At 41.4% G+C, this 13947-nt stretch overlaps 2 protein-coding genes and 1 long non-coding RNA gene across 11 annotated transcripts in view; 2 read left to right on the top strand and 1 right to left on the bottom strand.

Annotated features, from left to right (window-relative positions):
• The window catches only part of LOC149152111 (uncharacterized), a 133197-nt gene that overhangs the window by 20213 nt on the left and 99037 nt on the right, over positions 1-13947 (bottom strand). The window lies entirely within an intron of this gene.
• LOC149152112 (putative ABC1 protein At2g40090) overlaps positions 1-13947 on the top strand; it is a 270264-nt gene that overhangs the window by 175126 nt on the left and 81191 nt on the right. The window lies entirely within an intron of this gene.
• The window catches only part of LOC149152113 (uncharacterized), a 34176-nt gene continuing 24513 nt past the window's right edge, over positions 4285-13947 (top strand). Inside the window, exons 1-2 of the mRNA XM_089439241.1 lie at positions 4285-5237; positions 5342-5721. Of these exons, the coding sequence (XP_089295367.1) occupies positions 5092-5237; positions 5342-5721 (526 nt within the window). The 5' untranslated portion in view covers positions 4285-5091. The remainder of the gene's footprint in view (positions 5238-5341; positions 5722-13947) is intronic.

Raw genomic sequence — 13947 nt, 5'->3', positions numbered from 1 at the left:
AGTTAGAGGCTTGACGTCAAGCATGCTACGCAGAGGGTCAGAGGGCCGAGTTTCTGAAGGCAAGTTGGGTCGGGGATTGCCTGTGGGGTGGGAAAATTCCTCACTATATTCTTGCCAGTATTTTTCTCTGTAGGATTGCTAGATTTCAACATCCAGTTGTACTCAGAATTTCTCATTGCCGCATTGGGGTTTTCAACATAAGAAAATATTTCCGCGTTTCTGATTTCCCAACTACTATGCTAACTCTGATTCATCTGCTATTGGTTGTCACTGAACCATGCTGTTGTTGACACTACACTATACAACATGTACTGTTGTCAACTCTGCATCTCCACTACAACCCAACTAACACTCCCTCTCACTATTGTTGTTGTTGTTGCTGCAACTATTGCAATTGAGAAGCATCCAAAATACTCTGTCCCTGCCACTAAAATGGATTCTCCACTATACCCAGCTGTTCTCTGAAATATACAAACTTAGCTCTTCCCAGAGATTTTGTGAGTATATCTGCAACTTTCTCTTTTGTGGGAAAATACTATAACTAGACTGCTCCATGCTACACACAATCTCTGATGTAATGACATCGAATATCTATGTGTTTCGACCTGTCATGGAACACGGGATTTTCAGAGAGCTTGATGAAACTCTGATTATCGCAGTAGACACCGGTCACATCCATCCTTTGTCAGAACAAGCTCACCAGCGACTTCCGAAGAGATATAGCTTCCCACGTGGCTGTGCTAGTCACCATATACTCTGCTTCTACAGAGCTCAGTGCCACTGACTTCTGCTTCCTACTGCACTAAGAAGCCATCTCTGATCCAACATTGAAGTAGTACCCAGAGGTACTTTTCCTGTCATGCCTAATCTGCATCTGTGAATCGACATAGTTTGACATTATACGCTCGGGTATATTTCAATCCATACTCTATTGTGCCGCACAAATACCTCAGAATGTGCCTCATTGCTGTCTAGTGCACTCCCTTTGGTTCCATGATAAATTGACTAAGAGTGTTGACCAGATACATGAGAGAACCGCTAAGTTGTCTATACAAGGTGGGGTCAACGTCCTTGTCGTTTGATGTGTCAAACTTCTTCCAGTTGGTGATCATGGGCGTAGACATGGGTCTACAATCCTGCATCCTGAATCTCTTCAAAATCTTTGTAGCATATCTCCCTTGACCAAGGAAGATATACCCGTACTTCTACCACACTTCCAATCCTAGGAAATAGTGCATCAACCCCAAGTCCTCGTCAAATTCCGCTACCAGGTTCCTTTTGCAATCCTCTATGAGCCCTGATGACGTTGTCAAGAAGAGGTCATCCACATTCAACACTAGGATGGGTGGATCATCCTCTACCATCAAGTAGTAAAGGTTGGGATTTGCATCACTCTTGACGAATCCCATCTGCTGCAAGTAGATATCAATTTGACCATACCATCCCTTGGGAGCTTGCTTGAGCTTATATAGAGATTTCTTTAGCCTGCAAACATGTGTGCGCCTCTCATGAGTCTCAAAGACCTTTGGCTATTCGATGTAGACTTCCTCCTTTATCATCCCATTCAAGAATGTTATCTGGACATCCATCTGGTGAGTCTCCCACCCCATCTGTGCTGCTATAGATATAATGGAGTGGATAGAAGCATATCTAGCAACTAGGGCGAAGGTATCCTCATAGTTTATCCCTTCCTTTTGCACATACCCCTTTGCCACGAACCTAGCCTTGTACTTCTCCACGCTACCATCCGCAGCGTACTTGATCTCCACGCTGCCATCTGCAAAATACTTGATCTTATAGATCCATCGAGAGCCCATAACTAACCTATAGTCAGACCTCAACACTACCTCCTAAACATCATTTGTCATGATGTGTTAGTTTTTGTAAAATCAAATGTGTTCTAGCCACGAAATTTGGTATAGAGGCTAGAATGAAAGAGATCTCCAAAACCCATAAATAGTTTTTGGAAATTCCACCTAGAGATGACTTAATTAGATTATTAACCTACTTTTTTAATGTTTCCCAAGTCTAAATCAGTGAAACAGGAATCGCCGTTTAATCGGCAAAATCGCGAGTTTAAATCGGCTCGGCGGCTAAACGATCCGATCGAAAACTTTCCGAGTCAAATCGCGTTGACCACGTTTGACTCGTGGTCAACGCGATTTTGACTCGCGCGTCGCGTTTTTTTCCCGAGTCCCGCCAAAAAATTTATCGGGTTCGGTTCCTATTTGCGTGATTTATGGTGTTATCGGTTCCTGTTTCTGTTTGTGTGATTTATGGCTGCTGGCGTCCATTCTCCCGCGTCCAGACTCCATACGCGTCCATTCTCCCGCATCCAGAAAGTTCAGAAAGTTGTTGTTGCAGTTGTGAACCGTCCAGAAACTTGAAAGTTGCTGTCGAAGCTGAAGTCGGCTGTCGCACAGTCGAGTCGTTGACAGTCCCGCCGCAGGCGCAGAGCCTCGAAGCTGAAGCCGCACAGTGAGTCGTCGACAGTCCCGCCGCAGGTTCTACGTGATGTTTGTTATTTTGGTTAACACTCCTACCCGCTATATAGTATATAGTATTGCGGCTTGCCTGCATATAAAACGTCCTTTACTTGATATATTGAAACCAGACCATCAGAGAATGTTCAATCGCCTCATTCCGTTAGTCCACCGAATCCCGATATGATTCAATTTTTAAGTTAAATATTTGCTGTGTAAGATGAAAGAACTTTAGACTCTAGACCGCGTGAAGTTATCTTATTACTTGAACTCTTCTAGAATTCAACAAATTATTTGTCATGGAACAGATCTCCTATGACATGTTACCAGAAGAGTATACCTTTCAAGATATACTAAAAAAGATGGGTTCAATACCCCGCACATTTTCTGCCGTCCATCTCCCATCTTATTTGATAAAGAATGCTGACAAGTTCAGGTTCCTTCTTCCAGGCAGCTGTCTACGAAGACCTGGCTGACTTTTGGAAATACAATCAGATAGCTGACACAGTTATGCAATAAAATTATAAAAGAACTCTTCATGATTGCTATGTCTTCAAGCTACACTTATGGTGGGTTACAACTTACAAGCTTCTTTGGGCTTATATCAACAGCTATCCTCATGGGGCAGTGAAATTTTTGGTTTAAAGAAATTGCCCCAAAGCTGACTGGATATCTATTTCGGAATCTCCCCTTATATTTCAAAATCTCACCTAATTTTTTGATCCAGAATCAAAGATATCAGACAATTCTTGCCAGCCAAGGAGGATCAATGCAAGGATTATTGCTGGTGGGACTTCTTAGATTGCAGTCTCATAACATACAGAGCTGATGAAGGGGTGGTGATTTCGATGAGCTCTTATCTTGTAGTCAAATTTCTTGAGTAGGTTCTAAACGAAACATCCAAAGGTGTGTTTAAGGCTTAAGCTGGTGAAGGATAGGAGAATGACATCAAATGGCTGAGCTAGGAAGCTTCTGTACATTTCAGTTAATGTCTTTTACTAGATTGTAGATGAATTTGCTTCTCCAACTTAAGTTACATTACAGTTTGTAAGTTTAGACTCTAGAGTCATATACACACATACAGCTGAGATTTGCACCTTGAATCTTTTGATCCTTCTCGAATCTCAACACAGATTTTGTAACAAAGATTATCTTTATCAGCCCTTGTTTCCATTTTCGTTTCAAGCAATGCCATGAAATTCAGAGTCCAGACATAGTGTTGATAGCATATTTTTAAATTTCTAGCATATTTTAAGTTTTTGGATGATTTTTAAATTTGATTTTTTGTTGTCTTTCACAGGAGCCACAAATTAAATAGAAGCCGGACTCCAAATCTTAACAGAAGCCACAAATTAAACACAAGTTCAAAGCAACAACAATGCCGAGAGAGCGGGACTTTGCTTGGGCTTATTGTGACAAGATTCCCGGAAAATCCACGCTCCTTTGTAAATTTTGCAAAAAGGAATGCAGTGGAGGCATTTATAGATTCAAGTTCCACCTTGCAAAAATACCTGGCCATGATATAGGTATTTGCGGCACCGTTGACGAGAATGTCCAATACCAAGCAGCCTTGGCCCTTGATATGTTAGAGCAGCATAATGCCAAGAAAGCAAAGCAAACTGCTGAAATAGGAAATGTTGGAGTTGATACTTTTTCTGCCACTAGCCCCATGTCACCTCAATCTGTTGAATCCTCAATGCTGTTCCCAAGTTTTCCACACATGCCTCCAAGGCCAAGTCAAACTCAAAGCCATGCCAGTCCTTCAACTCCTTCCTTGAACACTGGAGGTGGAAACATAAACACCTTTTTTGCTCCCTGCACAAAACCCGGTTCCCAACCTACCTTGGATGGCACTGGTTGGAAAAAAAATATCCATAGTCAGGCAAGGAAGGCCATTGCTAACTTTTGGTACTATTCTGACATACCTTTCCACTGTGCCAGAAGTCCTTATTGGCAAGCTATGATTGATGCAATTGCTGCTGCAGGTCCAGGGTTCAAAGCCCCTACATCAGAGAGCCTTAGGACAGATATGTTGTTAGAGAGTGTTGAAGATGTCATGCTTGTGCTAGCTGAGTTTCGTTCATCATGGGTAGAAACAGGGTGCACCATCATGAGTGATGGATGGACAGATCAGAGGAATAGAACTTTAATAAATTTCCTTGTATCTTGTCCCGCAGGCACAATGTTTCTCAAGTCAGTGGATGCTTCAGATAAGGTTAAGACTGCCCAACTTATCTGTGAAATGATGGAGGAAGTCGTTCAAGAAGTGGGAGAAGAAAATGTTGTACAAATTGTCACCGATAATGCAACGAATTATATGTCTGCTGGTAGACTTTTTGAGATGAGGCACTCCACTATTTTTTGGACCTCTTGTGCTGCCCATTGCATAGATTTAATGCTTGAGGACATTGGTAAGCTTCATTGGATACATGAGGTTGTGGAGAAGGCAAAATCCATAACCAAATACCTATACAACCACACTATTGTCCTAAACACTATGAGAATATACACTGAAGGTAAAGAAATTGTTTGACCTGCAGTGACTAGATTTGCAACAAATTTCATATCTTTGCAATCTGTGGTTGAGCAAAAGATAAATCTGAAGAGGATGTTCTTGGGACCTGAGTGGATGGGATCTAAACATTCCAAGACCCCTGAAGGCATCGAAATTGCTGCACTTGTGTTTAATGATGGCTTCTGGAAAGATGCTGAAGAGATTATTGCTGTGACGGAGTCCCTTGTTAGAGTTCTCAGGTACTTTTAGTCTTCTAATTTTTTCATTTTTTAAATTTCATTTCAAGCTTCTTTTTATTTACAATGTTTCATATTTCTTTAAATTTGAATGCTTGAACTTTCAGGATGGTTGATGGTGACAAACCCGCTATGGGTTACATTTATGAGGCGATGGATCTCGCAAAGGAGGCCATCAAAAGAAGATATGGGGATGATGAGACAAAGTATATGCCTCTTTGGGACATTATAGATGCACGTTGGGATAGGCAATTGCATTCCCCCTTACATGCTGCTGGGTACTTCTTAAACCCACAATATTTTTATGATAAGAGCAAATTTAATGAGGATGGGGAGGTTGGCAGAGGACTTATGACATGCTTGGAAAGGTGCTTCCCTGATCCAGAACAACAAAGTCGTGTCTTTTCCCAACTACAAGATTATAGGGCACCATCTAAATTGTTTGCCTATACCAGTGCTATAAGACAAATGTCAAAGATGTTGCCAGGTACCCAGCTTGAAGGCTTCATCAATTCATTAAATTTGTTCAAACTTTATTTTGTATGTTAAATGTTTTATTAAATTTTCTTTTCTTTTTAAGTTTTTACTATTTACTAATTTGGTACTTCTAGTCTTCTACTCACAAACCCTTACCACTTGCTAGGTCTTTGGTGGCAAAACTTTGGTAGTGATACGCCAGATTTGAAGAGATTTGCCATTCGAATCTTAAACCAAGCATGCAGTGCTTCAGGTTGTGAACGCAACTGGAGCATGTTTGAGAAAATACATTCTAAGAAGCGCAACCGATTGACACAAAAGCGCTTGAATGATCTTGTATTTGTCCATTACAATCTACGACTTCACAACAAACAAATACAAGGTGAGATTCAAGAACTTGAATTTGAAGGTTTCATAATCTAGTTCGTACTTTAAAAGTTTAAAGTTCAAACTTCAAAGTGAAATTTTAATTCACATTTCAATGTCTCATGATAATGACAGGTATTGATCATTCACCAATCGACCTTGAAGAGTTAGATTTGCAAGCTACAAATGCGGCAGAATGGGTTCAATTAGATGAGCCTCCTCTTTTCAGCCTTCATGACTTGGAGAACTTTGAGAGTCAAGCAAGCGAAGGAGCGGGAGGAATCGCTTCTAGTTCTCACTCTTAAGAGTCTTAGACTCTTAGTTGCTGATTTTTTTCTGATTAGTATGCAGTTTTTAACTTTTTTGTAAACTTTTAGAAGCATATGCTTCTAAGGACTCAAGACTCAGTGCTTTGGATCATGTGTGGACTCATAACATATATGAGATACTTATTTATTCATGATATTTTGGAAATCTATTGATATTATGCATTGTTTGGACATACCTTTACCCAATATTAATGAAAAATGGTTTTTTTAATTCAATATATGTGTATATTTTTATTTAATGAATTTGCCGATTTTTTCCCAATTTTTTCCCGATCCGATTAAAACTTTCGCTCTTTTGCCTCGCCGATTCCGTGTCTGGTAACATTGGTCTAAATTTAGGAAAACTGGTTAATTAATCAGAATTAATTAAGTCAAGGTGAGAATAGTCAAGAAACTCATACGAATCGACTTTAAGATGATCCTAACCCTTGATTAAGTTTTAATCTTGGTTGTTGGTGCTCCAACAAAGGATTATAAGAAGTCGATGGAGACTTGGAGAATACCCCAGACACCTCAATAGTTTGATTTCCTTGGCAGATCGATTTCCAGAGAGTTGCAATAGTTGCCAGAGAGCCAAAGATCGAAGCCAAGGCAGCGAGGGGCAAGGATAGTGATCTAGAGGAAGTTTTCCAGATATGGAGAGGCAACAACAATTGACAGAAGTGATCCACGCAAAAGCAACGAAGGACTACGCAATAGTTGAAGCAGAGCAATTTGATTTTGTTGGGGAGGAAGTTGATTCAACTTCCAGAGGTTGAGAAAGTCTTCTAGAGGGCCGGAGAGTCACTTCCAGTAGCAGATACAAGCTATACGACTTGCTTAGAGGCATATTTGAGCCACAGGTGTGAGAGGTAGTGCAGGGACTGCGCAGAGGGCCTATGCTGGGGTTTGGACAACCATTTTTCTGAAGGAGCCAGTGTTGGGATTGCTTGTGGGGTGAGAGAATTTTCTCTCTAATTATTTTTGTCAGATACTTGCTGGTTGGATTGCTAGTTGGGCATCCATAGATTATACTTAGAATTTTCACCGCTGCAAAATTATAAAATCTTTCATCTGTTGCACCAGTTTCCCAAGTTGGATTTTTCCAAGGACTTTTGTCCAAAAATAATTGTGTCAAATTTTATGTGTGCTATTTTTTCTCAGTTTCCAAAGCTATTTTCTTCCACAGTTTGTTTGTGAAAATCACAGTGTGAATTATTTGGTATTCGCTGTAGCAGACAATACATAAATTGTTAAATAAATTAACAATTAGAATAATAATTTCTAGTTGTTGTGATAGATAAAATTTTCACATGGTACCAGAGCATGAGTGTTCAGCGGGGAAGCTCAAAAGCAAAGAAGGGAATTTCGTTATTCAGTGAGAATAACAAGCCGAAATTCCTAGTGGTTGCGTAGTTCATTGACAGGTAGGCCAAATTGCTGGGGGGAAAATTCGATTTTCAGCAGGATTGGCAGAAAAATTCGATTTTCCTAGGTCGGTGATTCCAATAGTAAGAGGGAGCAGTAGTATCTCAGATTTTCGTCGAGTAGATATTTGGTTGGACTCATAGGGTTTTGCAGCAGCAAAACCAGAAATGGGCGGAAGAGAAAAGCACACATAGTAGAGGGAAATTTTTTCTCATGGAACTTCGAGTCTTAGAAGTTCGATTTTCCAAGGCAAATTGGTAGTAGCAGCTAGCAGATGCACACATTCCATAATGGAGTACGAGTAGCAGAGTAACAACCAAGCAGAGGGAAAGAGGGTGTTTTCGACTCGATTTGAGATGGCCACTGCAGGGCTTAGAGATCAGGATAGGTTGGAGGGTTCCTCCAACTATGTATGTCATCAGGGAGGCTAGGATGTCCTTCCTTCTAGATGAATATGGCCTGAAAGCCTACATAGACAATGTGGTAGCAGTTCCCCAGGATGCAGATCAACTCAAGGAGTATAAGAAGGAAATGGCGAAGGCGAAGCAGTTGATCCTAGATGGAGTCTGGGATCATATAGTCTCACATATAGCAGCCAAGGGCTGACCAAAAAGATGTGGGTTGCTCTCTCCAAGCTATACAAAGGTACTTCCAGCAACAGAAGATGTTCCCAGAAGAGAAGATGAGATGCATCAGGATGCAGAAAGGGGAAGACATAATTCCCTTCCTCACTAGAATTCAGGGGGTCCGAGACCAGCTTGCAGTTGTTGGGGCAACACCTCAACTTTCAGAGTTAGTACGGTTAGCACTAAATAGTGTCTCAGAGGATTGGCATGGTTAGAACTTAGCACTAAACAGTGTCTCAGAGGATTGGCAAGTTTTTGTCCAAAGCATATTGGGGAAAGATAGGCTATCAGACTAGGATAGAATGTGGTCCAACATGCAGGAGGAGGAGTTTAGGCGAGCCCTGCTAAAGAGCTCCATCAGTGGCAACAATAGCAACGGATCAAAGGGTGTGAAGGAGGAGAATCTGGCCCTAGCATCAAAGGTTCTTAGTCAAGGGTAGGGGGAGCAAAAGAAGAAGAAGAAGGAGCTATCAAAGGTCAAGTGCTTCAGATGTGGTGAATCCGGTCACTACAACACGTAGTGTCCTCTCAGGAAGAAGGAGAAGAAGGAGAAGCAAGACTAGCAGGGAACATCTGCAGAAATAAACAAGCTTTCCTCTAGGATAGAGGAAGAGTCTGCTATGTTCGTAGATATACCTCTAGGAGTGAGGTGGGGTGATTTGGTGTTATAGCTCCAGAGAGCTACAAAGATTGGGCATGGTCCTTAAGGAGTCCACCTCATGGATCATTACGTGGCTATGGGGGCCCACAATATTTAGTAGCAGGATGGATCAGTGGTAGTTGATGCAGTCAGTACGTGAGTGACATTTGCAAACTGGTAGCAGTTAGATGCTGAGGAGTGCAAAGCAGGGGGCTCAGTACTGAGTTGGCAACAACGCAAATTCTTCAGGGACAGTGTAGATGCTAGTAGCAGTCAGAAACTCGAGAGACAGATGCATCATATTGAAAACAGTTGATTCAGTATTTCAGATGCTTCTCAGTTACAATAGTCGTGATTGCAACAACAAATGATAGGGAGTGCTAGTGCAGATGCGATGCTGGCAGCAGTATGGTTGTGTAGTGGTTGGTGGGCAATAGTAGCCAGACATCAACAGTGTGACATGGGATGACACAAAGACAGAGTGTTATGACAAGGTGTGCAGCACTAGAACACAGTCCTCGCTAAGAGGGAGTGTTAATTTTTGTAGCATTGGATGTGTTCTAGCCACGAAATCTGGTGGACATGCTAGAATGCACGAGATCTCCAAAACACATAAATCATTTCTGGAAATTCCACCTAGAGATGACTTAATTAGATTATTAACCTATTTTTTTTATGTTTCCTAAGTCTAAACTTAGGAAAATTGGTTAATTAATCAGAATTAATTAAGTCAAGGTGAGAATAATCTAGAAAATCACATGGATCGACTTCAAGATGATCCTGGCCCTAGATTAAGTTTTAATCTTGGCCATTGTTTGTCCAACAGAGGATTATAAGAAGAAGTAGATGGGAACTTGGACAATACACTAGAGACACTTCAACAGTTTGATTTCCTTTGCAGATCAATTTCCAGAGAGCAGCAATAGTTGCCGGAGAGCCAAATATTGAAGCAGAGACAGTGAGGGGCTGGGAAAGTGATCCGAAGGAAGTTTTCCAGATCCGGAGAGGTGGCAGCAAGTGACAAAAATGATCCACGCAAAAGCAGCACAAGGATTGCGCAGTCGCTGAGGAAGTCGATTAAGCTTCCATAAGTTGGGAAAGTCTTCCAGTGGGTTGGAGAGTCACTTCTAGCAACAGAGACAGGCTAGATGGCTTGCTCAGAGGCAGATTCAAGCCACACGTGTGAGAGGCAGTGCAGGGACTGCAGAGGGCCTACACTTGAGTTTGGACGACCAATTTTTCTTAAGGAGCTAGTGTCGGGATTGCTTGTGGGGTGAGAGATCTTTCTCTCTAATTATTTCTGTGAGATACTTGTTGATTGGATTGCCAGTTGGGCATCCATAGATTGTACTCAGAATTTTCACTGCTGCATAATAATAAAACCCTTAACCGCTGCACTGGTTTTCTCAAGTTGGGTTTTTCCAGTGACTTTTGTCCAAAAATAATTGTGTCAAATTTTATGTGTCTGTGCTAGATTTTCTCAGTTTCTAGCGCTATTTTCTTCTGCAGTTTATTTGTGCAAATTACAGTGTGAATTGTTTGATATTTGCTGTAGTAGACAACAGATAAATTGTTAAATAAATTAACAATGAGAAAAATAATTTCTAGTTGCTGTGATAGATGAAATTTTCACATGATGGAGCTATACTCTTCCACCATGGCATGTATCCACACATAATGTTGTGCGATCTCCTGATAGCTAGAAGGTTCTTCAACTTGTGCCACCAATGCTTGGTACCTGTCTGTGTTCTCCCTTGTTCATCCAACAAACTCCTCTGCATCTCTCAATCTGACAAACTTCATTGTTGGTCCGACCACTAGTGGTGGGAGGCTCAACTAGCTCCTCATCCTGCCTCTGTTGCTCCGTCTCTTGTGAAATCACTGGAACTCATGCACTCAAGGATGTGTTGGTATTGGTAACAATACTAGATCCTTATGGATATCCTTGCGGTGGTCCTAGGGGCTGCCCCTGCTGCTGAACCAATGGAGCTTCTGTTGGCTGATTTTGATCTCCTGCAAGCATCTCATGACATCTCTTGAAGGCTCAGTCCTCCATAAACATTACGTCCTATCTCACTACAATCTTCATATTGCTAGGAATGTAGATCCTGTATGCCTTTGAGGTTTTGCTATACCTAACGAGGAACCCCTTTTTTGTAGTTTGATCCAATTTGGTGCGCTTCTCATTTGGCACATGGCAGTAAGCTATGTTGCTGAAGATCTTGAAGTGACTAACTTCGGGCTTCTTTCCTTAGAAGACCTCTTGTGGCGTTATCTTCCCCAATGCCCTATGAGGACTCCTGTTTTGAATATATATTGTTGTTACATGCCTCTGCCCACAATAACCTGGGCAAATCCTTGTCATACAACATTGCCTTTGCAGCTCCAACTATAGATTTGTTCTTTCTCTCCCCTACCCCATTTTGTTGTGGATTGTATGTAGTTGTCTACTCTCTTTTGATGCCTTCCTTTGCACAAAAATTTGTGAAGTCTTTATCTGTGTACTCTCCGCCATTATCTAAGTGAAGCACCTTGATCTTCTTCCCTGTTGCATTCTCTACCAGAGCCTTAAAGTCCTTGAAGCGATCAAAGATCTCATCCTTGGTCTTCAAGATGTAGATCCAGGTTTTCCTAGAATGGTCATTAATGAAGGTGACAAAGTACTCAACCCTACTCAGAGATCTAGTGGACATAAGGCTACAAATGTTTGAATGTATAAGTCCTAACATGCCATCTACTTTGTTCTCACTTCTTGGGAATGTTGCCTTAGCATGTTTCCCAAGCATGCACCCCCTGCACACATCATTGTGTTCTGTGCCAAGTTCTGGAACACTTGTCACTGCCTCCATGAGCTTTCTAAGTGCTCCATGGTGTAAATGTCCCATTCTCCTATGCCATAGCTCATTGAGGTCTTTCCCACTATTACTGTCGCTGCCTACCAGTGGCATTGGAGAATCGAGCTGCAACCTATTGCTTCAAACTCCAATCTAACACTCTTCTTGCTCGGGTGCTTGACAAACACCTTCTTCCCTATGAAGTGGATATCATATCCCTTATCTTGTAGCTGAGATACTGAAATCAGGTTCATAACCAATCCTGGCACATGCAATATGTCTGTAGCACTGGTACTTGCTCACGACTCCCTCTGAAAATCAATGGTTCCTCTCCCTACTAGAGTGCACTTGCTCCTGTTTCCCATCGTAATCTGGAAGTCCATCTGCTCTTTATTGTAGATAGAGAAATATTCTCTAACCCTTGTCATATGAGCTAATGCTCCACTATCTATATAGCATACTCCCTTCGAAGCTGAGCTAGTTAAGTAAGCAAATTCCTTCTCCAATCTAGAAGACAATTTTGTAGCCCCTTGAATATCAAATCTATCCATGCTCATACTAGAGAATTATGGAAAATTCACTGAAGACATCTTGAGTATACTTTTGTGTGCCTTTCTCTTCCACCTAACACTGAATTTGCTCTAGCAAACTGTTGCAAACCCTTTGTGCCTAGACAAGAGATCTGCTCTGCAAAAATATTGTGTTGCTTACCTATGCCTGCTGGAATCACTTCTTGGACAAATCGACCCTTCTTGCACCCTGCAACTAGAAAATCGAACCACTGTCCAACAATTCGCACTCCCTGGCTAGACATTGTGCAGCATTTGAAAAATTCATCTTGCTGCTACTTCTGAACAACAAAATTTTTCCTCTTCGACTTGGAGCCTGTTGTCTATCAAATACGCTATGATACCATGTGAAAATTTGTTGAAATGCAATAAATGGAAATTATTCTTTTAAATGGTTAATTATTATGCAGTTTATTTGCTACGAAAAACAACGAATAATTCACACTGCAATTTCTTCACCATTAAAAATACTTACGGAAGAAAAAATAGGAACTGAGAAATGCTAGCGCACATATAAAAAATGACATAATTATTTTTGGACAATTGTCCCGGAAAAACCCAATGCGGGAAAACTGGCGCAACAGATAAGGGTTTTATTATTATGCAATAATGAGAAATTTTGAGTACCACTGGATGCCCAACCTGGCAACCCTCTACCACATAAACTAGCTACAAAAATTAGTGAGACAAAATTTGTCTCACTCGACAGTGATCCAACTCCAAATTTGGCACAAATAGGCTACATGAAAACCCCTGCGTAAGCTCTTGAATGCTCTGCCTGGAAGCTGTTGATTTGGGGTAGCATCAGATGTGCTCTAGCAATGAAATTTGGTAGAGAGGCTAAAGCACATGAGATTTCCAAGACCCAAAAATGGTTTGGACAGATTGTACTTAGTTTGGAAGATATTAAAATAATTAATATTTTTAATGGAGTTCCTAAGTCTAAACTTAGGAAAAATAAAATATTAATGGGTATTAATATAAAATTGGGTTAGAAGGTTCCAAAAGTCATGGATCAAGCCAAATATAATCTTCGTTGTTTATTATAGATTTAATCTTGACCGTTGAAGGACTAACGAGAAAAGTATAAGAGGAGGCTTGAGGGTCAGTTGGAGAACACACCAAAGTGATCAATCATTCATTTTTCTAGAGCGAGGGTGCTAAACAAAGTTGAATCAATGATCAGAAAAGAGGTAGAGACAATACTCAGACCAGCGTAGAAGTAAAGAGAGCGAGAGCAACAACCAGTCTAGGCTACGCAGAGCCCAATAGAGACAACGCAGAGGCCAAAGGGACTGCGTCATCCACGCAGAGGCTGCTGGAGTGACGCAGAGGGTCCCAAAGGCTACGCAGTGCCTTAGAGGGCTGAAGCAGAGGGTCCTGGGGTTGACGCAAGTCAGCCAAAGGCTGACGCAAAGGCTAGAATGGCCAGCGCTGAGCTTCAGTTGTGCCGGAGAGGGTTTCG

This window comes from Pinus tabuliformis, chromosome 9, assembly GCF_031772625.1.
Source record: "Pinus tabuliformis cultivar Carrire ecotype Pingquan chromosome 9, CPIR1, whole genome shotgun sequence".
NCBI lineage: Eukaryota > Viridiplantae > Streptophyta > Pinopsida > Pinales > Pinaceae > Pinus > Pinus tabuliformis.
Note: the sequence above shows the minus strand (reverse complement) of the source record. Positions and strands in the feature narration are given on the sequence as shown.